Source organism: Salvelinus alpinus, chromosome 10, assembly GCF_045679555.1.
Source record: "Salvelinus alpinus chromosome 10, SLU_Salpinus.1, whole genome shotgun sequence".
NCBI classification, from domain to species: Eukaryota; Metazoa; Chordata; class Actinopteri; order Salmoniformes; family Salmonidae; genus Salvelinus; species Salvelinus alpinus.
Genome location: NC_092095.1, coordinates 18,188,394 through 18,214,302, shown reverse-complemented (window position 1 = coordinate 18,214,302; position 25,909 = coordinate 18,188,394). Strand labels below are relative to the sequence as shown.

Here is a 25,909-nt window from a genome sequence, read left to right as displayed (position 1 = left end):
ATCTATAACAAACTATTATATAGTATATCCTTGTTTCCATCATCTGCGATTGATGCATATGCATGACCAGGCCAGAACAATAGGTTACAGCTCTGCTCAGTAGTGTAAAGTTTTCAATTTTGTTCCCCACCTGTAAATGTATCTGGGGAAAAGATTCATAAACACTGCCCTATTGTAGACAAGAATGTCTACCATGCAGTGATTCAATTGGCTTTATTGTTATTGTAATGACCTGACTAGGTCATAAAGGAACAATTGTCCAGACAGAGGATTTGAATTTACGAATTTACGGTTTATTAACCCAACTTCACACAGGCTACTGTTTGGCCGTAGCCCACGCCAAATAAATGAAGGATACCCTATAAAACAACTGTGACCTTCTCTTGTGAAGCCCAGACGTAAGAGAGAGAACAATGGCTAAACCTGGTCTTAACTTCCAATGCCCCAACCCCCCTCCATGCCACTCCGCCAACCATCAGGATGCCCGGCATCAGAACATTCCAGGCATTCCCGTGATTGGCAGATAGCAGGTTGATTGGCATGTTGGACCCCGCGAACACTGGGTACTGGTAAGTACAACACAACCAACTAATAGTCTAACACATAACACACAGCTGTCTGTATGGGTCGCTACATTATTATGGAAGATGGGGTGTGAGCATGCTACTTGCTATTGCCTCTGCCAAGAGGCTTCTGAACCTAGATTAATGATTGCAGTCTTTCCAAGTGTCATGTTTTTTAATCTCATGTGCACACGTACAGTGAAATGCCTTTCTTGCAAGCTCTAAACCCAACAATGCAGTTATCAATAATTATGTAATACAAAAAATAACAAGGTAGAACAAAAACACAAGAAATAAGAATACAAGAAAGTAAGTAAGCATACTCAATACAGGGTCAGTCAGTTCTAGTACCATATTTACAATGTGCAGGGATACTGTAGTGATAGAGGTAGATATGTAAGGTGACTACATCGGGATATATGATAAACAAAGTAGCAGCAGCGTATAAGATGAGTGTATGTGCGTTTGTGTAGAGTCAGTATAAATGTATGTGCATATTATGTGTGTGTGAGCAAATTATATAGTGAGTGTTTGTGTGTGTGTGTGTTGGAGTGTCACTGTGTTTGAGTGTGTAAGGCCATGTGAGTATGCATAGAAAAAAATACAAATCAAATACAAGACACAAAAGAGAGTGAGAGAGAGAATAGTTGATTACAAGGTCAGTATGAGGAAGAGAGGCCTCAATTATTCTGTACTGCAGCTCTATAATCGCTCCTCAATTATTCTGCACTGCAGGTCTATAATCGCAGGTTGGCCCAGTATAGTACACCTGCTTGGTGATTTTGATTGACAGGCTCACTTCACTGCACAACGACGCCACTACAGTTCCGTTCGAATGGGCTATACCTCAGGAAATTACGTCAGTGCAGAGAATAATATGGCGTCTGCAATGGCTATGGACTCCATAGACAAACAGTATTTTGATATCCAGTTAAAAGAACGACAAATTGAAGCCGCAGGGGGATTCTAAATGGACGATAAGGAATCTTCGGCGATGCTTTTTTATTGTCCTTTTTCTTGATCTCGGCTATAAACCCGCACCCCATGTCAGAAGGAGCCAGGTCTGTCTGGTCGAAGAGGGGTTGTGGGGACTCGCAGCGCCGAGGTGAGAGACATTTTAGTCTGCTAAACTAGCTGCTAGGTAATTCCACGGGATGTCGTGAGCTACCAGTCACTGTTATTCTTGACCGTTATATTTGAAGAGTTTAGATTGTAATACAGTGTGTATTGCCGTTAGCAATTTGACAGTCTTGTCATGGCCTTGCGTGAAAAATAATCAAGCTGTGATTCCCCCGACTGCGCGAGCTCACTGGTTAAACTCAGTCTACAAAATATATGACTCTGGTTTAGCTAACGTTAGTTTGCTAGCCAACACGATTAGATCAAAGATTACATGGTGAGTCTATAGACATGCTTTTGAGTCAATTAAATGCACTAGCTAAATTACAATCATGATTTAATAAATATATATATTTTTCTAGCTAGGTTTGTAGAACATCAGTTTTTCTTTCTCTCTCTGTCTCTGTCTCTCTCTGTGTGTCTGTCTTTAGATCAGGGCAAACTTAAACAAAGGAAATGTGAGCGTCCCCTCACCATGCTGTCAGCTAAACTCGAGACTGGCCTCGAGGCCCCCAAAAGGTACCATCTCCATGACAACCATAACACACATTCCAGGGGAAAACGAATGTCCCCTCTAATTAAAGCCTGCGATACTGCATGCATTTTTAGCAAAAAACAAGAACCCCCATTTTAGTGAATGGAAAAATGGCAATCATCTTGTAAAAAAAAGAACTAATTTGCAAGAATTTTACGTAGTTATGACATAACATTGAAGGTTGTGCAATGTAACAGGAATATTTAGACTTATGGATGCCACCCGTTAGATAAAATACGTAACGGTTCTGTATTTCACTGAAAGAATAAATGTTTTGTTTTCGAGATGATAGTTTCCGGATTCGACCATATTAATGACCTAAGGCTCGTATTTCTGTGTGTTATTATGTTATAATTAAGTCTAGGATTTGATAGAGCAGTCTGACTGAGCGATGGTAGGCACCAGCAGGCTCGTAAGCATTCATTCAAACAGCACTTTCGTACGTTTTGCCAGCAGCTCTTCGCAATGCTTCAAGCATTGCGCTGTTTATGACTTCAAGCCTATCAACTCCCGAGATTAGGCTGGTGTAACCGATGTGAAATGGCTAGCTAGTTAGCGGGGTGCGCGCTAATAGCGTTTCAAACGTCACTCGCTCTGAGACTTGGAGTAGTTGTTCCCCTTGCTCTGCATGGGTAATGCTGCTTCGAGGGTGGCTGTTGTGATGTGTTCCTGGAAGCTATACTGTTACACTGGCAATACTAAAGTGCCTATAAGAACATCCAATAGTCAAAGGTATATGAAATACAAATCATATAGAGAGAAATAGTCCTATAATTCCTATAATAACTACAACCTAAAACTTCTTACCTGGGAATATTGAAGACTCATGTTAAAAGGAACCACCAGCTTTCATATGTTCTCATGTTCTGAGCAAGGAACTTAAACGTTAGCTTTCTTACATGGCACATATTGCACTTTTACTTTCTTCTCCAACACTTTGTTTTTGCATTATTTAAACCAAATTGAACATGTTTCATTATTTATTTGAGGCTAAATTGATTTTATTGATGTATTATATTAAGTTAAAATAAGTGTTCATTCAGTATTGTTGTAATTGTCATTATTCAAAAAAAAAAATGTTTTAATCGGTATTGGCTTTTTTGGTCCTCCAATAATCGGTATCGGTATCGACGTTGAAAAATCATAATCGGTCGACCTCTATCTATGTTGCCCAACTAATTCTGATTCATCCGCCACACACGTGATCGATGACTTTAGGTGGTGGGCCGAAAAACGAGGGAAGAGCTGATTATTTGTATATGTTCCTCATACAAATTATATTTCAACACTGTCTGCTCAGGCAAATTTGCCGAACTGCTAAGCTTAGAACAAATCAGAACTCCCGTACATACCCCTCATGATGAAGGCAGCCAATGGCCTGCTTCTATCTAGGATGTAAACGCAGCCTATACATATAGCAATACAATCTTCTCTAAAAACAGCAGGGCAAAATGTATACAATGTGCGCTGCAGTAAGATGACCAGGGTTTGATTATATATCCCCAATGTTCTCTCATTGCTGCAACTCCCCAACGGGCTCGGGAGGCGAAACATGACCCGCCAAACCGCTTCTTCTTAACACCCGCCCGCTTAACCCAGAAGCCAGCCGCACCAATGTATCGGAGGAAACACCGTTCAACTGACAGAGGTCAGCCTGCAGGCACCCAGTCTGCCACAAGGAGTCGCTAGAGTGTGATGAGCAAAGTAAAGCCACTCCAGCTAAACCCTCCCCTAACCCGGACGACGCTGGGCCAATGAGACTCCTGATCATGGCCGGTTGTGATACAGCCAGGGATCGAACCCGGGTCTGTATTGACGCATCTAGCACTGCGATGCAGTGCCTTAGACCGCTGTGCCACTCGGGTGCCCCTAGGGTTTGATTTCTAAACAAGATGAGTTCTCAAATTTCACCATCTGCCCAATACCATGGTGGGCATGCATAATGTTGGATGCATTGGAATATACAGTATGGAGGAGAATGATAAATGGTCTGCAGGATTATAGAAAAAGCAGTTGGAAAATTAATGTTTGAGTTTTAAATACTAAATGTTCAGTGAATGTGAATAAATGTTGGTGGTTTAAATGATTAGCTTACCTTTCCTACTGACCTTCTAAAAGTTGACGATGGCAAATTCATGCCAATCCATTATTCTACTGCTAACTATGACTGAATGAGGAATGTTTCCCGTAATATACACTACCATTCAAAGGTTTGGGGTCACTTAGAAATGTCCTTGTTTTTGAAAGAGAAGCACATATTTTTGTCCATTAAAAGAACATGAAATTGTTCATAAATACAGCGTAGACATTGTTAATGTTGTAAATGACTATTGCAGCTGGAAACGGAATATCTACATAGGCGTACAGAGGACCATTATCAGCAACCATCACTCCTGTGGTCCAATGGCACGTTGTGTTAGCTAATGCAAGTTTATAATTTTAAAAGGCTAATTAAACCCTTTATCAATTATGTTAGCACAGCTGGAGACTGTTGTTCTGATTTAAAGAAGCAATAAAACTGCCCTTCTTTAGACTAGTTGAGTATCTGGAGCATCAGCATTTGTGGGTTCGATTACAGGCTCAAAATGGCCAGAAACAAAGACTTTCTTCTGAGAAATGAAGGCTATTCCATGCGAGAAATTGCCAAGAAACTGAAGATCTCGTACAACGCTGTGTACTACTCCCTTTACAGAACAGTGCAAACTGGCCCTAACCAGAATAGAAAGAGGAGTGGGAGGCCCCGGTGCACAACTTAGCAAAAGGACAAGTACATTAGAGTGTTTAGTTTGAGAAACAGATGCCTAACAAGTCCTCAACTGGTAGCTTCATTAAATAGTACCTGCAAAACACCATTCTCAACGTCAACAGTGAAGAGTCAGGGATGCTGGCCTTCTAGCAGCCTTTTTATCTGGCCAGGAGGAAAGAATGGAAGAAATGTAATTTTACTATAGGAATGGGGTCCTTGGAGTCTCAGTACGCGTTCTCATTCAGGAAAAAGTTATATTCACACATCTGGCCAAACTTTCTCAGTAGCTTTAGGTCTTGGCCACGGCTTGGTTTGAATAATCTTTTGTATTGATTTTCAACATACAGTTTTGATGAACAATTTAATTTTGGGTTTGTCGTCCAGGTGATTCAGAGAAGGGCGTTATTAGTTTCTCCCCGGACACAAGGGCCACTGTCCTCTGATTGGCTCGGAATACCCCCTCTGACATGCCCGTGGCCAATCAGAGGTGAGTGTGCAGTGTGTGTGCAGTGTGTGTGCAGTGTGTGTGTGCAGTGTGTGTGTGTGTGTGTGTGTGTGTGGGGGGGGGGGCGGTGAATAGAGTGTTTGTGCATGCATTTGTATCTGTTTGTGGGTGGGTTTGCTGCTAGTGTGTGACGCTTCGAACACACCGACAGTCATTGCAGTTTGGTACACCAGAATTACATTCATTTCCAATGAAACACTGCGTTTGCCTTGCAGCATTGTGTTGCAGTGCGTTCAGTGTGGTGCATACTATCGAACGTATGCATCAAACTGTATGCGTAGACGGCTTGACAGAAATGGTAGCAGAAGGTGAATGTTGAAATGTTGTTGCATACACATCCAGATGATGCTGCGTACTATTTAGCTCAAAGACGCTGGCGGGGTGTTCGAGCGTAAGCGCGCGTGTGTGTGAGAGTGTACGCACGCAGCACCCATTTCTGTGTGGGTGTGTACGAGAGCTGAACTGCTGAGGTGTGAATGTTGAATGTTCTTGACGTCATTCCAGAGACAGTCTTACACACACGTTTTAGAGAGAAAAACAGCATTGGGTTTGGTCTGTAGTGTGGCGGATCCCTTTTGAGTGACATGGTGACAGTTTTTCTACTCTTTCATCGGTCTGTGTTTGAACAGTAAAGCATTAGTACTGCTATACTACCAGTGTGTTATTGATCCCTCTCCTTACTGCAGGTATGTGTTGTCAAAGGGGGAGGTGTGTGTTATTAAGCTCCTCTCTCCTCCTCCAGGTGTGTGATGTCGGGGGGGGAGGTGGAGGTGTACCTGTCCCAGGTTCATGATGGAAGCGTGTCCTCAGGGTTCCGGGCGCTGTACGAGGAGAGGCTCCTATTGGACGTCACGCTGCTGATAGAGGAACACCACTTCCATGTTAGCAACACACACACACGCATACACACACATACATACACACACACACACACACACACTTTCACTAACATGTAATTTAATGTTATCCCCTCCTCCAGGCACACAAAGCCCTGCTGGCGACCCAGAGTGACTACTTCCGGGTCATGTTCACAGCAGACATGAGAGAGAGAGACCAGGACAAGATCCACATGAAGGGGTTAACGGCTGCCGGCTTCGGCCACGTCCTGAGGTTCATGTACTACGGTTCACTGGAGCTCAGCATGGTCACTGTGCAGGAGATACTACAGGTAACACACAGACCTTTAACCCTCTGAGCCAGGAGTATTCAACCTGGGGTCTGCGGCCCCCTAGGTGTCCGTGGAGGTACTGTAGGGGGTACGCAAAAATATATATTTTTAAGTGATTTTATTCCCCCACTGTTTTTATGAATATCGCTAGCAACAAGAGAATAAATACATTATGAATTATGTACATACAGTAGAAAAGATAAGAATATCTTCTAATGACATCAACTTTATTTCTCAACTCCTAATATTGAGCTAATTACTCATTGGAGCTCATTACACTCACTGGAGTATGTGACATTGAAAAAGAACCTGCTAGTAAGTCGCGGCAACTTCTTGGACATACATTTTTTCCAGCACATGGCTAGCCTTTATTTAACCAGTTAAACAGCTGCTATTAGCGAAAATGTGTCTGAAGTGACCTTTCTAGCTAATAGACTGTTCGAGGTTACATTAAGAGTACATATTATTTTATGAGACAATATACAAACTTTTAAATTATTTTTTTAGTAAATGTATTTATTGGTTTTCTTTTTTAAAGATGAATGAAAATGTAATCGTTTTGAAAGGATATTTGCTGATTTGGAAATCTAAATTGGACGATTTTTAAGGTTGTCATACGATTTGGCGTGGGGTCGCCAGAATTTCTTGCAAAACAAATGGAGTTCCCAGAAAATCGTCCAGACAAATGGTGTCCCCGCTGAAAAAGTTACTTGCGCCGAATAGAACAGATGTAGACCGTGAAACGCTTACTTATGAGCGCTTTCCCAACAGTCCCGTGTTTAAAAGTAAGAAACATTTGCAAAATAAAAAAGGAAATAGTAACACAAAATAACAATAATAAGGCTATATACAAGCAGTACCGGTACTGAGTCAATGTGCAGGGATACGTGGTCGTTTAGGTAATTGAGGTAATACAGTATGTACATGCAAGTGGGGTAAAAGTGACTAGGCAATCAGGATAGACAATAAAAAGAGTAGCAGCAGCGTATGTGAGGAGTGTGTGGCGTCATTATGCATGTGGGTTGGAGTTTCAGTGTAGTGAGTGTGACGGCCCATGTCAAATATTTTCGGCCTCCTGAGGGGGAAGAGGCATTGGGGTGCTTTCTTCACGACTGTGTTGGTGTGTTTGGACCATGATGGTTCCTTAGTGATGTGGACACAGGAAGTTGAAGCTCTCGATCCGCTCCACTACAGCCCCATCAATGTGAAAGGACCTCCGTTTCCTGTAGTCCACAGTTTGTCTTGCTGACGTTGAGGGAGAGGTTGTTGTCCTGGCACCATAATGCCAGGTCTCTGACCGCCTCCCTATAGGCTGTCTCATTATCATCTGTGATCAGGCCTACCATCGTTGCATCGTCGACAAACTTAATGATTGTGTTGGAGTCGTGCATGGCCACGCAGTCGTGGGTGAACAGGGAGTACAGGATGGGAGTAAGCACGCACCCCTGAGGAGTCCCTGTGTTGAGGATAAGCGTGGCGGATGTGTTGTTGCCTACCCTCACCACCCGGGAGTGGCCCGTCAGAAAGTCAACAGGTATAATGTTTAGGTCCGGTATAGAGCGCATTTTACGCCGGACTTAGAGTTACGACCAGTGGTGTAAAAATACTTTCAAGTACTACTTAAATAGTTTTGGGGGTATCTTTACTTTAATATTTATAATTGACAACTTTTACTTTATTACATTCCTAAAGAAAATAATGTACTTTTTACTCCATACATTTTCCCTGACACCCAAAAGTACATTTTGAATACTTAACAGGACAGGAAAAGTGTCTAATTCACACACTTATCAGGAGAACATCCCTGGTCATCCCTACTGCCTCTGATCTGGCAGACTCACTAATCACACATGCTTCATTTGTAAATTATGTCTGAGTGTTGGAGTGTGCCCCTGGCTCTCCGTAAATAAAAACAACTTGTAAATTGTGCCGTTTGTGCTTTAACCTTTCACGAGCGTCTACCCCGGGTCCGGGATCACCCCCCACCCCCCCCACACACTGATTAGCATAGCTAGCATAGCTTCACAAGTAGATAGTAGCATCTAAATATCATTAAATCACAAGTCCAAGACACCAGATGAAAGATACAGATCTTGTGAATGAACCCATCATTTCTGTTTTTTAAAATGTTTTACAGGGAAGACACAATATGTAAATCTATTAGCTAACCACGTTAGCAAAATACACCACTTTTTTAACTACACCATTTTTTTCCTGCATCAGTAGCTATCACTAATTCGGCCAAATAAAGATATAAATAGCCACTAACCAAGATAAAAACCTCATCAGATGACAGTCTGATAACATATTTATGGTATAGGATAGGTTTTGTTAGAAAAATTTGCATATTTCAGGTAGAAATCACAGTTTACAATTGCACCGACCATCACAACTCGACTAGAATTACTACAGAGAGCAACGTGTATGACCAATTTACTCATCATAAAACATTTCATAAAAATAGACAAAGCATAGCAATGGAAATACACAGATCTTGTGATTTCAGACAATATTTCAGATTTTCTAAGCGTTTTACAGCGAAAACACAATAAATCGATAAGTTAGCATACCACATGTGCAAACGTTACCAGAGCATCGATTCAAGCCAAAGAGAGCTATAACGTAATCATCGCCAAAATATATTAATTTTTTCACTAACCTTCTCAGAATTCTTCCGATGACACTCCTGTAACATCATTTTACAACATACATATAGAGTTTGTTCGAAAATGTGCATATTTAGCCATACAAAACCGTGGTTATACAATGAAAATAGTAGCAAATCAAGCCTCAAAATGTCGGACGTCATCTTTCAGAGTGATCTAGTTTAATCGAAAGCTAATCATATACTTGACTAAAAAATACAGGGTTGACAGGAATCGAAAGACAAATTAGTTCTTAATGCAACCGCTGATTCACATTTCTAAAATTATCCTTACTGTGCAATACAGGGTTCGCCAAGTGAAGCGATAACAAACAAAATGGCGGAACATGAGTTTAAAATATTTCGACAGAACAACGATTTATCATATTAAATATTTCTTACTATGAGGTGATTTTCCATCAGATTCTTGGGCAATGTATCCTTTCTTGGGTCTAATCTTCTTTTGGTCGATAGATGTCCTCTGTCCTTCGAAATGTCCACTAACATCGACCGAGACCCCGAAACGTGCCCAAAGCTTCAAAGTGCACGACAAAGAAATTCCTCAAAATCGCACTAAACGGATATAAATTGCTATAAAACGGTTCAAATTAACTACATTATGATGTTTTTAACAACTATAACGAGTAAAAACATGACCGGAGAAATATTGCTGGCTAAACAACCATTTGGAAGGAGGCAAGTCCGATGTCCATCTTGCGTGAGACGCACGAAGGGAAAGAACAGTACTTCCACGTTTTGTTGTTTTATAGTGGCTCTGATTGCGCAATCGACTCCATTCAAAACGTCATGACGTACTGACACCCAGAGGAAGACGTAGGCAGTGTCGGTTTCTCCATAGCATTTACAGGCACCTTAAAACCGACCCCAGATCGGGTCAAAATTTCTGAAATCTGACTCCCTGTCAGGAAAAGTGCTGTAGAAGTAGTTCTGTACCACTCAGAGACAAAATTCCAACGGCTATAGAAACTAGAAAGTGTTTTCTATCCAATAATAACAATAATATGCATATTGTACGATCAAGAATTGAGCATGAGGCAGTTTAATTTGGAGACCAAAAAATGCTAATGCGGAACAGCACCCCCTATAGTTGCAAGAAGTTTTAATATAAGAATTTTAAATTATTTATACTTTTACTTTTGATACTTAAGTATATTTGAGCAATTATATTTACTTTTGGTACTTAAGTATATTTAAAACCAAATACCTTTTACATTTTACTCAAGTAGTCTTTTACTGGATGACTTTAACTTGAGTCATTTTCTATGAAGGTATCTTTACTTTAACTCAAGTATGAAAATTGGGTAGTTTCTCCACCACTGCTTATGACCAACTGGTGCTACTGGCCCCAGCTGACTAAGATCTGTCACTGTCTCCTCACCCTCTAGGCTGCAATGTACGTCCAGCTGACGGAGGTGGTAGAGTTCTGCTGTTCCTTCCTGCTGTCTAAGATCTGTCTGGAGAACTGTGCCGAGGTGATGAGACTTCTGGAGGACTTCAGCGTGGGGGTGGAGGGCGTGCAGGAGCAGCTCGACAACTTCCTGCTGGAGAACTTTGTTCCTCTGATGAGCAAACCTGACTTCCTGCTCTACCTCAGCCTGGAGAGACTGCAGGTGTGGTGGAAGAACTGACTGGCACCCCCTAGTTAACTCTGTGTACCTGAACAGTGATGCTTTGAGCTCTTTAAAACAGGTGATATATTCTTGTTAACTCTGTGTGTGTGTGTGTGTGTGTGTGTGTGTGTGTGTGTGTGTGTGTGTGTGTGTGTGTGTGTGTCAGGCGTACCTGGACAGTGATGCCCTGAGTCGGTTCCCAGAGATAGAGCTGTATGAGTCTGTCCAGGCCTGGCTCCGACACGACCGCCGCCGATGGAGACACACAGACACTGTCGTCCAGTCTCTACGCTTCTGCCTCATGACCGCCGCTAACGTCTTCGAGAAGGTAAGACACACACAAATAGTGTTGCACGGTACACCGGTACTACGGTAGTATCACGGTACCGATGCTTATGATACCAACATTTTAGAATACCGTAGTAATGTTTCATATGATACTACCAAGTTTTTCAGCCCTACTGATCTAAAGAACCTGCTGGCGCCTGTTATAATATGTTTAAAAAGTCAGTTTTTTGTTTATAAAGTCAGTTGAATTGAAGCAACATTGACTATTCTCTGGTATGCACAGGTCCAATGATATCCACTTCACTTTCATGTGTATATCACGTGTGGCAGCTGTAATGAACCAGCCCCATCCCCTACCAGCCCTAACTCACCTGCTTCTCTCCGTCCGCTCTTCACATCCCCTACCAGCCCTCACTCACCTGCTTCTCTCCATCCGCTCTTCACATCCCCTACCAGCCCTCACTCACCTGCTTCTCTCCGTCCACTCTTCACATCCCCTACCTGCCCTCACTCGCCTGCTTCTCTCCGTCCGCTCTTCACATCCCCTACCTGCCCTCACTCGCCTGCTTCTCTCCGTCCGCTCTTCACATCCCCTACCTGCCCTCACTCGCCTGCTTCTCTCCGTCCGCTCTTCACATCCCCTACCAGCCCTCACTCACCTGCTTCTCTCCGTCCGCTCTTCACATCCCCTACCAGCCCTCACTCACCTGCTTCTCTCCGTCCGCTCTTCACATCCCCTACCTGCCCTCACTCGCCTGCTTCTCTCCGTCCGCTCTTCACATCCCCTACCCGCCCTCACTCGCCTGCTTCTCTCCGTCCGCGCTTCACATCCCCTACCCGCCCTCACTCGCCTGCTTCTCTCCATCCGCTCTTCACATCCCCTACCTGCCCTCACTCGCCTGCTTCTCTCCGTCCGCTCTTCACATCCCCTACCAGCCCTCACTCACCTGCTTCTCTCCGTCCGCTCTTCACATCCCCTACCCGCCCTCACTCGCCTGCTTCTCTCCGTCCGCTCTTCACATCCCCTACCTGCCCTCACTCGCCTGCTTCTCTCCGTCCGCTCTTCACATCCCCTACCTGCCCTCACTCGCCTGCTTCTCTCCGTCCGCTCTTCACATCCCCTACCTGGTCTTGTAGTGGATGTGAGCTCCAACTGGAAGCCAGTGTAGTGTGCGGAGGAGCGGGGTGACATGAGAGAACTTGGGAAGGTTGAACACCAGGTGTGCTGCAGCGTTTTGCAGGGGTTTAATGGCACAAGCGGGGAGCCCAGCCTACACAGAGTTGCAGTAGTCCAGATGGGAGATGACAAGTGCCTGGATTAGGACCGGCGCCGCTTCCTGTGTGATGTAGGGTCGTACTCTACGGATGTTGTAGAGCATGAACCTGCAGGAGTGAGTCACTGCTTTGACGTTGGCAGAGAACGACAGGATGTTGTCCAGGGTCACACCAAGTTTCATTGCACCCTGGGAGGGGGACACTGGAGTTGTCAACCGTGATGGAGAGGTCTTTGAGCGGGCAAACCTTCCCCGGGAGGAAGAGCAGTTCTGTCTTGAGTTTGAGGTGGTGGGCTGACAGCCAAGCTGAGATATCTGCCAGGCACGCAGAGATGCATGTTGCCACCTGGGTGTCAGAAAGGGGGGAAGGAGAACTAGTTGAGTGTCATCCGCATAGCAATGATAGGAGAGACCATGTAAGGATATGACGGAGCCTAATGACTTGGTGTATAGAGAGAAAAGGAGAGGACCTAGAACCGAGCCCTGGGGGACACCAGTAGTGAGAGTATGTGGTGCAGACACAGATCCTCTCCACGTCATCTGGTAGGAACGGCCTGCCAGGTAGGATGCAATCCAAGAGTGTACAGAGCCTGAGATGCCCAGCCCTGAGAGGGTGGAGAGGATGATCTGATGGTTCACGGTGTTGAAGACCGAGGATAGATCTAGGAGGATGAGAACAGAGGAGAGAGAGGCAGCTTTGGTAGTGCGGAGAGCCTCCGTGACACAGAGAAGAGGAGTCTCGGTTGAGTGACCCATCTTGAAGCCTGACTGGTTAAGGTCAAGAAGATCATTCTGAGAGAGATGCAGATCATTATGCATATATATCACAGGAGGTTGGTGGCACCTTCATTGAGGAGGACGGGCTCGTGGTAATGGCTGGAGTGGAATGGTATTAAACACATGGTTTATATGTGTTTGATACCATTCCATTTGTGACGTTCCAGCCATTATTATGATCCATCCTCCCTTCACCAGTCTCAACTGATGTGTACTCCTTCCTCCCATTCCTCCAAATCACAGGTAAGCCTTTGTAAATATGAGCAAATCAGCCAATCTATACAGTATTATACACTGAACAGTGTGAAGTTAAATTGAATGTGTTGTATTGAGTAGGAGTGTGAATTTCAGTGCCAGGTTTTTGGAGAAGGTTTAGACAACAGGAACAAGCGTCCGGGGGACGGGGGCGAACAGCATGATGGGTCACTGATTTTCTTCCACCGTGGTATCACGATACTCCTCGGTATCATGATACTTGGCCTGGCATTGTATCATTGGTAAAATGTTGGTATCGTGGCAAGCCTACACACACACACACATATATATATATCACACACACACACACACGTCCCTTTTTCAGGACCCTGTCTTTCAAAGAAAATTCGTAAAATCCAAATAACTTCACAGATTTTCATTGTAAAGGGTTTAAACACTGTTTCCCATGCTTGTTCAATGACCAATAAACAATTAATGAACATGCACCTGTGGAACGGTCGTTAAGACACTAACAGCTTACAGACGGTAGGCAATTAAGGTCACAGTTATGAAAACTTAGGACACTAAAGAGGCCTTTCTACTGACTATGGAAAACACCAAAAGAAAGATGCCCAGGGTCCCTGCTCACCTGCGTGAATGTGCCTTAGGCATGCTGCAAGGAGGCATGAGGACTGCACATGTGGGACAGGTACAGGATGGCAACAACAACTGCCTGAGTTACACCAGGAACGCACAATCCCTCCATCAGTGCTCAGACTGTCCACAATGGGCTGAGAGAGGCTGGACTGAGGGCTTGTAGGCTTGTTGTAAGGCAGGTCCTCACCAGACATAACCGGCAACAATGTCGCCTATGGAGCGGGATCGATTTGGAGGTGGAGGGTCCGTCATGGTCTGGGGCGGTGTGTCACAGCATCATCGGACTGCCTGCAATGACAAGCTCAATCTCAACGCTGTGCGTTACAGGGAAGACATCCTCCTCCCTCATGTGGTACCCTTCCTGCAGGCTCATCCTGACATGACCCTCCAGCATACAATGCCACCAGCCATACTGCTCGTTCTGTGTGTGATTTCCTGCAAGACAGGAATGTCAATGTTCTGCCATGGCCAGCGAAGAGCCCAGATCTCAATCCCATTGAGCACGTCTGGGACATGTTGGATCGGAGGGTGAGGGCCATTCCTCCCCAGAAATGTCCGGGAACTTGCAGGTGCCTTGGTGGAAGAGTGGGGTAACATCTCACAGCAAGAACGGGCAAATCTGGTGCAGTTCATGAGGAGGAGATGCACTGCAGTACTTAATGCAGCTGGTGGCCACACCAGATACTGACTGTTACTTTTGATTTTGACCCCCCTTTGTTCAGGGACACATTATTCCATTTCTGTTAGTCACATGTCTGTGGAACTTGTTCAGTTTGTCTCAGTTGTTGAATCTTGTTATTTTCATACATATATTTACACATGTTAAGTTTGCTGAAAATAAACGCAGTTGACAGTGAGAGGACGTTTCTTTTTTTGCTGAGTTATATATATATATATCACACACACACACACTGATACTGTTGCAAGATGAGGCATTCTGCCTTCCTCTATGACATCACCTCTGACTAATTCGTCATCTCCCTCAGGTGAAGACGTCAGAGTTCTATCGTTACTCTCGACAGCTGCGTCAGGAGGTGGACCAGGCTCTCAGCTACTTCCACGACGTCAACGAGCAGCCGCTGGTCGAGACGCGGTCCAACCGCATCCGCTCAGTCCGACCGCAGACGGCCGTGTTCAGGGGCATGATCGGACACAGCATGGTCAACAGCAAGATCCTACTGCTGCACAAACCCAAGGTATGATCCTACTGCCGCACAGACCCAAGGTACGATCCTACTGCCGCACAGACCCAAGGTACGATCCTACTGCCGCACAGACCCATGGTACGATCCTACTGCCGCACAGACCCATGGTACGATCCTACTGCCGCACAGACCCAAGGTACGATCCTACTGCCGCACAGACCCAAGGTACGATCCTACTGCCGCACAGACCCAAGGTACGATCCTACTGCCGCACAGACCCAAGGTACGATCCTACTGCCGCACAGACCCAAGGTACGATCCTACTGCCGCACAGACCCAAGGTACGATCCTACTTCCGCACTTAGGATATAAGGATACAGCCGGGGGGGTCTGCGTTGGTACCAGAGGGGTACCAACGCTCCTACTGAAGAGCTACTGGGTGTTGAGACTTGTTACTGCCATGCTCTAATATGTCAGGTCTAATGTCTATAATGTAACATTATACACACATTATACACATGTCTCTATAATGTGTGTGTGTCTGTCTGTGTCTATAATGTGTGTCTGTCTGTCTCTATAATGTCTGTCTATAATGTGTGTCTGTCTATAATGTATCTAGATATATAATGTGTCAGTGTTTAATGTATCTATAATATCTACAATATCTGTGTCTATGATTTGTATAATATGTATATAGCTGTGTTCAAATGTCTTTTTTTTTTACCCTTATTTTACCAGGTAAGTTGACTGAGAACACATTCTCATTTACAGTAACGACCTGGGGAATAGTTACAGGGGATGAATAAGCCAAAAGTAAGCTGGGGATGATTAGGTTTCCATGATGGTATGAAGGCCAGATTGGTAATTTAGCCAGGACACCAGGGTTAACACCCCTACTCTTACAGTAAGTGCCATTGGATCTTTAGTGACCACAGAGAGTTAGGACACCCGTTTAACGTCCCATCTGAAAGACGGCACCCTACACAGGGCAGTGTCATTGGGGCATTGGGATACTTTTTTTAGACCCGAGGAAAGGGTGCCTCCTACTGGCCCTCCAACACCACTTCCATCAGCATCTGGTCTCCCATCCAGGACCAATCCTGCTTAGCTTCAGAAGCAAACCAGCAGTGGAATGCAGGGTGGTAATACCCATACTAACATACTGTATACTACATACTTAATGAATACATACTATATACTATTTCATTTTAGTATACTGTAAACAAACGGTATCTTTTCAGTTGAGTGTACTAGCGCTTCGCCTGTCTACTGGAAGTTGATGCTGTTGCAATGCAACTTCTTTCTAGCTTGTTAGCATGTCTAACAAATTACTAGATGGACATCTTACAACTTCATTAACAATGTCCATTGAGAACACACAACGATTACACCACTTAGCTAAGAATGACGTGGATAATAAAGTCAATAAATGTTAGTTAGATAGCATATAATTAATTTATTTCCAAGTTTTGTGTATTAGTTGCCAACTAACGAGGTAGCTAGCTAACATACCGATACATACAAGTAACTGCTGTAATGATATGCGGTCCGTAAGGCTAGCATAGCTAACAAATTGTCAGCCAACATAACGTAACATATTTGAAAAGTCATTACTTTCTTACATTGCTCAATTCTTAACAATTGTCATCAGTTAAAGCAATGAATTTGTATCCGCTCTGGTCGGACTTCGGCTGCATACTTTCAGACATTTTCTTCGAATCTGAATGTTGTGAAGCCTTTCCCATTTTCTGAAGAATTGCATTATGGGCCCTAAAAGCACGGCAATAGTGTCCACAGTTTGTGTACTGCATATTTTGGCGAATGTAGTACGACATCCGGGAACTTTTGGCATACTACATCCATACTATGACCAATAAGCATACTAAGTATATCCATACTACGACCAATAAGCGTACTAACTACATCCATACTATGACCAATAAGCATACTAACTACATCCATACTACGACCAATAAGCATACTAAGTATATCCATACTATGACCAATAAGCATACTAACTACATCCATACTATGACCAATAAGCATACTAACTACATCCATACTATGACCAATAAGCATACTAACTACATCCATACTATGACCAATAAGCATACTAACTACATCCATACTATGACCAATAAGCATACTAACTACATCCATACTATGACCAATAAGCATACTAACTACATCCATACTATGACCAATAAGCATACTAACTACATCCATACTATGACCAATAAGCATACTAACTATATCCATACTATGACCAATAAGCATACTAACTACATCCATACTATGACCAATAAGCATACTAACTACATACTAATTTTACATCACAAAAAAACAGCTTGTGTCTATGTCTATAATGTGTCTAATGTATATCATGGCTATAATGTGTCGATAATGTGCCTAATGTCTGTGTAATGTATATATGTTCGTTTATAATGTGTCTATAATGTATATGTCTATTTATAATGTGTGTGTATGACCTGTCCGTAGGTGTGGTGGGAGTTGGAAGGTCCCCAGGTCCCTCTCCGACCAGACTGCTTGGCCATCGTCAACAACTTTGCCTTCCTGCTGGGGGGGGAGGAGCTAGGGCCTGACGGGGAGTTCCACGCCTCCTCTAAAGTCTACCGCTACGACCCCCGCCAGAACTCCTGGCTACGCATGGCCGACATGTCTGTGCCCAGGTCTGTACTTGTCACTTCCCAGGTGTGACATGGTTTCATGTTTCTACAAGATCTATTAGGTGTGAAGAAAGGGGGGGAAAAACGTTTTGTTTTTTGTGTCTTCACTTCAAGGTCAGAGTTTGCAGTGGGGGTTATCGGTAAGTTCATCTACGCGGTGGCTGGGCGGACGCGGGATGAGACCTTTTACTCCACGGAACGCTATGACATCACGGCAGACCGCTGGGAGTTTGTGGATCCGTACCCAGTCAACAAGTACGGTCACGAGGGCACGGTCCTGAATGGTAAGCTCTATATCACCGGAGGAATCACCTCCTCGTCCACCTCCAAACAGGTGTGTGTGTTCGACCCGGGGCGGGACGAGGGGGGAGGGGTGTGTCTTTTCGACCCGGGGCGGGACGCGGGGGGAGGGGTGTGTGTGTTCGACCCTGGACGGGAGGCAGGGGGAGGGTTGTGTGTAGCAGGCTCTGCGGGAGCAGGAACAACGGACACACACAGGACACGTTCAGCCCGTACTCCCCTCCCCAACACACACACCAGCTGCTGGGAGAACAAGGCGAAGATGAATTACGCTCGCTGCTTCCACAAGATGATCTCCCACAACGGGAAGCTGTACGTGTTCGGGGGGGTGTGTGTGATCCTCCGGGCGTCATTCGAGTCGCAGGGCTGCCCGTCCACGGAGGTTTACGACCCTGAGACAGACGAGTGGACCATCCTGGCGTCGATGCCCATCGGGCGCAGTGGGCACGGCGTTGCGGTGCTGGACAGACAGATCATGGTACTGGGGGGCCTCTGCTATAACGGACATTACTCCGACTCCATCCTGACCTTTGACCCCGATGACAACAAGTGGAAAGAGGACGAGTATCCCAGGATGCCTTGCAAACTGGATGGGCTGCAGGTCTGCACTCTGCACTTCCCCGAGTACGTCCTGGAGCACGTCCGGCGCTGCAGCTGAGGTCTGGTTCAGTTCAGACACACCCCTTTAAGGTTTGGGAATGCCCCCTTTTAAGACCGACTCCTCCTGCAGGCTCCAGGCGTGGAGGTGGAGGATTGGTGTTACAGGTGTGACACTAACACTCTAACACAGAAGCTTTTCAACTAGACACAGACTGAGCTAAACATGCCATAGTAATCTGTCCTCACGGGCAGAAAATTGAGCTTTGCTAATGATCAGTGGTGGTGGGCAACTCAAGCTGATCTGTTTCAAAATAAGCTTTTCAGAAAAAGGGAAGAATTGAGAAAAGATTTTTCATAATTCAGCTGGTTTATTTTGGACTGAGGTCAGTTTCATATTGTTGTTATTATGATTCCGTTTCAGCCTACAGTCCTACAAGCCCTGTCTGACTGAACCAATAATGTGTATAAACCCTGGATGACTGACAGTGGGGTGCTGTATTGAAGCCATTTTGGTACTACAGTGTAAAAAAAGATTTGGGAAGCTATAGAAATAAATGTTTCAATGTCTACACGTTTTTTACTAGTATAATATAATATATGTTAATTATGTGAACTAAACATACAAAAAAAAGTTTTATAAAAACATATTCCATAAAGTAAGTGCTTTAGAGGGTACTAATGTTACTGTCCCCACTACAACAAGGAAATACTTAAATACATGTGATTTTGTCAATTTTATTGGGAAATTAATAGCATCAGCAATCCAGGGTTTATTGACGTCATTGGTCTGAACCATGTCTGTCTGTATGTCTCAACCATGCTGTGTCATGTTCATGTGATGTCATGTAGTCTCTCTAATAACCCTTTCTCTGATGCTGCTTTCAAGACAACTGGGAACTCGGAAATCTCCTACCTGTGACTTCAAGACGTGCGTTCAAGACAGCTGGGAAATCGGGGGGGAGCGAGCTCCGACTGGGAAAAATAGTTTTGAACGGTCATCTAACTCGGAATTCGAAAGTCGGAAACTCTGGGATCATCCTAAAGCTCTGACTTTCCAATCTGAAGATCACTGACGTCATGATTTGACCTTCCCAGTTCTCTTGAAAGCACCATTAGTCTGTGGAGCTGGAGTGTGTGTGTGTGTGTGTGTGATACATGAATGAGCAAAATAGGAAAAAATATGCATTCATCATACTATTGGGATTGTGAGAAAGATGATCATGGTGATGATTTAGTGTTGTCATGACTACACTGCAATAACACTGTCCTGCTGACAGAGAGCCATGTAACAGTTCAGAGGTCAGGGATGACTGCAGTGTGAAGGTCCCCGTCTCTCTGGCAGTACTGTATGTAAGATTTCACTTTATTTATTGACGTTAACCATCTGCTCTGAGTGTTGCTGTGGCAAACTACTGGAGGGTGTGTTAGATTGTAGGAGTTGGCCCCAGAAATGTACCAGAAAAAAACTTTTGATTCAAAAAATAAAATAAGTTGATACAGAAAAGGAGTTAATATTAAAGATCAATTTGAAATAGGCTCAAAACTCCCAGTAACGCATTAACTATTTTTGCTTGATCATATTTTGAGTGTCGAAGGTGATCTGGCTAACTTATGGATCCTACTTTGTAAAGCCCTACCCTGGCTTAGTCCTGTCTGTCTGTCTGTCTGTCTGACGGAGCCAGCTGCAGCATATGAACCTGCTCATCTCTCCTTCTTTTCATGAGCAACAATGAAAAGGGCTAAAGCACGTTCTTCTGCAGTTCTGTCTGTCAGCCATTTTTTGTATGTGTGTTTATCGAGATCCATCCACCACCAGCTAACTCTGTGATTGTGGTTGGGATGTTGGGTTGATGTGATTTGCATTGCAATAGAGCATAGTCTTTATGATACTTTGAGAGAGAGATTGTGTCACTCTTTCTCTGATTCCACATCTCCCTCTTCTTTCCCTCCTTTCCTCTACCCAGCGTCCTCTTGCCTGCACTCACGGCTCTATTCAATCAAACCTGCAGTGCAGTATTTATGCAGTAGCATACAAACATGCCTTTTCCCCCACAGTCAAAAAGTCACAGAGCGGTTTGTGGTACTGTATAAATACCAGGCAGACCCCCCTCACAGGCAGTGGCTCCATTTGACAGAATAATATGTGTGCTCAATGTGGGCAGTAGTGTATAAACAGGGACTGTTAACATCACTAAGGCAGCTTAGATGTAATAAGGTATTCTGTCATCTCCCATCTATCTGTGTCTTTGTCTATTTTCTCATGTAAAAATTACTATCGATATCATGAACACTTAGGCCCAGTTGGTTTTCCAGACGGTAAACCTACTTCTGCACTAAAAAGAAATGCACAATAGTGAATCTCCACTGAAAGTGTTTTTTAGTCCAGGAATAGCATGCGTCTGGCAAACGGGCCAATATTATGCCAAACTTCAGTCTTTAAACAGCGGTCTCCCTCTGCTGGTCAACATGTGTATTACTCCTGCTGTTTTTATTTGGGACAGGGCTTGTCTGTCTGTCATAGCTCAGCATTTATAATCAGCCCTCAGTCTCAGTAGGATAGAATATGGTGGATAGAAACTCCCTGTACGATGACTATTTCTAAAAGAAAAAATAAATGAGATAAACAATGTATTTACTATAATCTGAGTAGACACTATTTCGAACAGTTTGTAATTTATATCCAGAAATAAATGTTCATACTGTTAAGCTTTTCTGCTTTACTTGAGTGTTTTATTTAGTGTGTTGGCAGTGGTGTAAAGTACTTAACTAAAAATACTTTAAAGAACAACTAGGTCGTTTTGGGGGGTATCTGTACTTTACTATTTATATTTTTTACGACGTTTACTTCACTACATTCCTAAAGATAACACGTGGTCATCCCTATTGCCTCTGATCTGGCTGACTCACTAAACACATGCAACTTTTGTAAATGATGTTGGAGTGCCCCTGGCTATCCATACATTTTAAAAACAAGAAAATGGTGCCATCTGCTTTGCGTAATACAAGAAATATGAAATGATTTATACTTTTACTTTTGATACTTAAGTATATTTACAACCTTATACTTTTACTCAAGTAGTATTTTACTGGGTGACTTTCCCTTTTACTTGAGTATTTTTCTATTATTAAGGTATCTAATCATTTTACTCAAGTATGAGGAATGGGTACTTTTTCCGTCACTGTTGCTGAAAAGTGTGTGTGCTCATCTGTGATGCTCACTATAGTTTGCTACCACCAGAAGTCGCTGTTGATGATCATCGTTCTACAATTGCGGAATCTGGTGGTTTTTATCCCTGTTCGAATTGCCGTACAAAAGCAGTCACCGGGAAGAGAAATATCAAACGTTGGGAAACTGGTAATGGTTAAACATTTCTCTTGTATGATACATCCAGGTTATCTTAGAATAGTACAGACGTAGCTAATGGCAGAGTACAATATGACAACAGTAAAATACTTTAAAATAGGGATGCACAATATATCGGTGTACATATTGGAATCGGCCGAAATTAGCTAAAAATGCCAACATCGGTATTGGCCAATGTCTAGTTTAACGCTGACGTGCATACTTATATAACATAGGTACATGATGTAATGACGCCACATGACTGTTGCGCTACACGTGCAACACAGCATTCCTAACTTAGCCCACAATGTCTGCTGTTTATTTTTATTTATTTATTTAACCAGGTAGGCTAGTTGAGAACAAGTTATCATTTACAACTGCGACCTGGCCAAGATAAAGCAAAGCAGTGCGACACCAACAACACAGTTACACATGGAATAAACAAACAAAGTCAATAATACAATAGATAAAGTCTATATACAGTGTGTGCAAATGAGGTAGGATAAGGGAGGTAAGGCAAATAGGCCTTAGTGGTGAAATAATTACAATATAGCAATTAAACATGAGTGATATATATGCAGAAGATGAGTGTGCAAGTAGAGATACTGGGGTGCAAAGGAGCAAAATAAATAACAGTATGGGGATGAGGTAGTTGGATGGGCTACGTACAGGTGCAGTGATCTGTGAGCTGCTCTGACAGCTGGTGCTTAAAATTAGTGAGGGAGATATGAGACTCTAGCTAAAGTGATTTTTGCAGTTCGTTCCAGTCATTGGAAGCAGAGAACTAGAAGGAAAGGCGGCCAAAGTAGGAATTGGCTTTGGGGATGAGCAGTGAAATATATCTGCTGGAGCGCGTGCTACGGGTGGGTGTTGTTATGGTGACCAGTGAAATATATCTGCTGGAGCGCGTGCTACGGGTGGGTGCTGCTATGGTGACCAGTGAGCTGAAATAAGGCGGGGCTTTACCTAGCAAAGACTTATAGATGACCTGGAGCCAGTGGGTTTGACGACGAATATGAAGCGAGGGCCAGCCAACGAGAGCGTACAGGTTGCAGTGGTGGGTAGTATATGAGGCTTTGGTGACAAAACGAATGGCACTGTGATAGACTGCATCCAATTTGCTGAGTAGAGTGTTGGAGGCTATTTTGTAAATGACATCGAAAGTCAAGGATTGGTAGGATAGTCAGTTTTACGAGGGTATGTTTGGCAGCATGAGTGACGGATGCTTTGTTGCGAAATAGGACGCCGATTTAATTTTGGATTGGAGATGCTTAATGTGAGTCTGGAAGGAGAGTTTACAGTCTAACCAGACACCTAGAATATGTGGACAACTACAAATACCTAAGTCAGAACCGTCCAGAGTAATGATGCTGGACGGGTGGGCAGCGATCGGTTGAAGAGCATGCATTTAGTTTTACTTGCATTTAAGAGCAGTTGAGGCCACGGAAGGAGAGTTGTATGGCATTGAAGCTCGTCTGGAGGTTAGTTAACACAGTGTCCAAAGAAGGGCCAGAAGTATACAGAATGGTGTTGTCTGCGTAGAGGTGGATCAGAGAATCACCAGCAGCAAGAGCGGCATCATTTATGTATACAGAGAAAAGAGTCGGCCTGAGGATTGAACCCTGTGGCACCCCCATAGAGACTGCCAGAGGTCTGAGAAGTAGTTGGTGAACCAGTCGTGGCAGTCATTTGAGAAATAAAGGCTGTTGAGTCTGCCCGATAAGAATGCGGTGATTGACAGAATCGAAAGCCTTGGCCAGGTCGATGAATACAGCTGCACAGTATTGTCTCTTATCGATGGAGGTTATGATACCATTTAGGACCTTGAGCGTCGCTGACGTACACCCATGACCAGCTCAGACACCAGATTGCATAGCGGAGAAGGTACGGTGGGATTCGAAATGGTCTGTGATATGTTTTGTTGGCTTTCGAAGACCTTAGAAAGGCAGGGCAGGATAGATATAGGTCTGTAACGGTTTGGGTTTAGAGTCTCCCCCTTTTGAAGAGGGGTATGACCGCGGCAGCTTTCCAATCTTTGGGGATCTCAGACAATATGAATGAGAGGTTGAACAGGCTAGTAATAGGGGTTGCAACAATTTTGGTGGATAATTTTAGAAAGAGAGGGTCCAGATTGTCTAGCCCGGCTGATCTGTAGGGGTCCAGATTTTGCAGCTCTTTCAAAACATCACCTATGTGGATTTGGGTGAAGTAGAAATGGGGGAGGCTTGGGCAAGTTGCTGTGGGGGGTGCAGGGCTGTTGACTGGGGTAGGGGTAGCCAGGTGGAAAGCATGCCCAGCCGTAGAAAAATGCTTATTGAAATTCTCAATTATCGCAGATTTATCAGTGGTGACAGTGTTTCCTAGCCTCAGTGCAGTGGGCAGCTGGGAGGAGGTGTTCTTATTCTCCATGGACTTTAGTGTCTCAGAACTTTTTGGAGTTTGTTCTACAGGATGCACATTTCTGTTTGAAAAAGCTAGCGTTTGCTTTCCTAACTGCCTGTGTATATTGGTTCATAACTTCCCTGAAAAGTTGCATATCGCGGAGGCTTTTCGATGCTAATGCAGTACGCCACAGGATGTTTTTGTGCTGGTCAAGGGCAGTCAAGTTTGGAGTGAACCAAGGGCTGTATCTGTTCTTAATTCTACATTTTTTGAATGGGGCGTGCTTATTGAAGATGGTGAGGAAAGCACTTTTAAAGAATAACCAGGCATCCTCTACTAGCAGAATGAGATCAACATCCTTCCAGGATACCCGGGCCAGGTCAATTAGAAAGGCCTGCTCGCTGTAGTGTTTTAGGGAGCGTTTGACAGTGATGAGGGGTGATCGTTTGACCGCGGACCCATTACAGACGCAGGCAATGAGGCAGTGATAGCTGAGATCCTGGTTGAAGACAGCAGAGGTGTATTTAGAGGGCAGGTTGGTCAGGATGATATCTATGAGGGTGCCCATGTTTACAGATTTAGGGTTGTACCTGGTAAATTCCTTGATAATTTGTGTGAGATTGAGGGCATCTAGCTTAGATTGAAGGATGGGCGGGGTGTTAAACATACCAGTTTAGGTCACCTAACAGCACAAGCTCTGAAGATAGATGGGGGGAAACCAATTCACATATGGTGCCCAGGGCACAGCTGAGGGCAGAGGGTGGTCTATAGCAAGCGGCAACTGTGAGAGACTTGTTTCTGGAAAGGTGGATTTTTAAAAGTAGAAGCTCAAATTGTTTGGGCACAGACCTGTTTAGTAAGACAGAACTCCGTGTGGATCGAGAGTAAGAACATTTCAGCGAGACAACGCAAGGGCGAAATTTATTAAAGCCAAGATGATGGAATTCATTGCCCTTGACAATCAACCATTTTCTGTCGTGGGTGATGTTGGCCTTCACCGACTGGCCGGTTAATCAATGTGTAATAACTACGTAAAAAAATTATGAACTTGTTACACTATTGTGACGTCCAGTCATATTCAGGTCCTGATTGGTCAACAAGCTTAATTGACAAATATGTCAAATATTGTTATATAGTATATTTTTTGACCGCAAAGACCCAAACGGTGTTCCATAGACGTCCTGGTTGAGAATGAAACGACTGAATAAATGAACAACGAAACGGCACGGTAAGTGAAAGAAATGGGTTTTGGTTATATTTGACTGGTAATGGGGACATAGGTAAATGCCAACAGAATAACCTTTTGGGGTGTGTGTAACCTTTATTTAACTAGGCAAGTCAGTTAATAAG

General features: G+C 43.9%; 1 protein-coding gene across 5 annotated transcripts; it reads left to right on the top strand.

The window, feature by feature from the left end:
• Positions 1-1,408: 1,408 nt before the first annotated feature.
• On the top strand, positions 1,409-21,545 carry LOC139531607 (kelch-like protein 15). 5 transcript variants are annotated; one of them, XM_071328216.1, is made up of 9 exons: positions 1,409-1,668; positions 2,114-2,201; positions 6,211-6,349; positions 6,448-6,636; positions 10,687-10,911; positions 11,078-11,239; positions 15,089-15,298; positions 17,747-17,937; positions 18,049-21,545. In XM_071328216.1, exons 1-9 carry the CDS (start codon positions 1,608-1,610, stop codon positions 18,890-18,892), a joined length of 2,109 nt encoding a protein of 702 aa, XP_071184317.1. In that variant the 5' UTR covers positions 1,409-1,607; the 3' UTR covers positions 18,893-21,545. The 5 variants fall into 5 exon arrangements, with proteins under 5 accessions (XP_071184317.1, XP_071184319.1, XP_071184321.1 ...); XM_071328218.1 differs by lacking the exon at positions 2,114-2,201 and adding an exon at positions 5,348-5,450 and having other exon boundaries at positions 1,413-1,668; XM_071328217.1 differs by lacking the exon at positions 1,409-1,668 and adding an exon at positions 1,683-1,959.
• The last annotated feature ends 4,364 nt before the right edge of the window (positions 21,546-25,909 follow it).

Bases quoted from the DNA above. Each gene is read 5' to 3' on its own strand.
- LOC139531607 (XM_071328216.1), top strand. From the start codon at position 1,608: ATGTCAGAAGGAGCCAGGTCTGTCTGGTCGAAGAGGGGTTGTGGGGAC. The intron at 1,669-2,113 runs GTGAGAGACATT...GTCTGTCTTTAG, and splicing joins TGGGGACTCGCAGCGCCGAG to ATCAGGGCAAACTTAAACAA. The intron at 6,637-10,686 runs GTAACACACAGA...CTCACCCTCTAG, and splicing joins CTGTGCAGGAGATACTACAG to GCTGCAATGTACGTCCAGCT.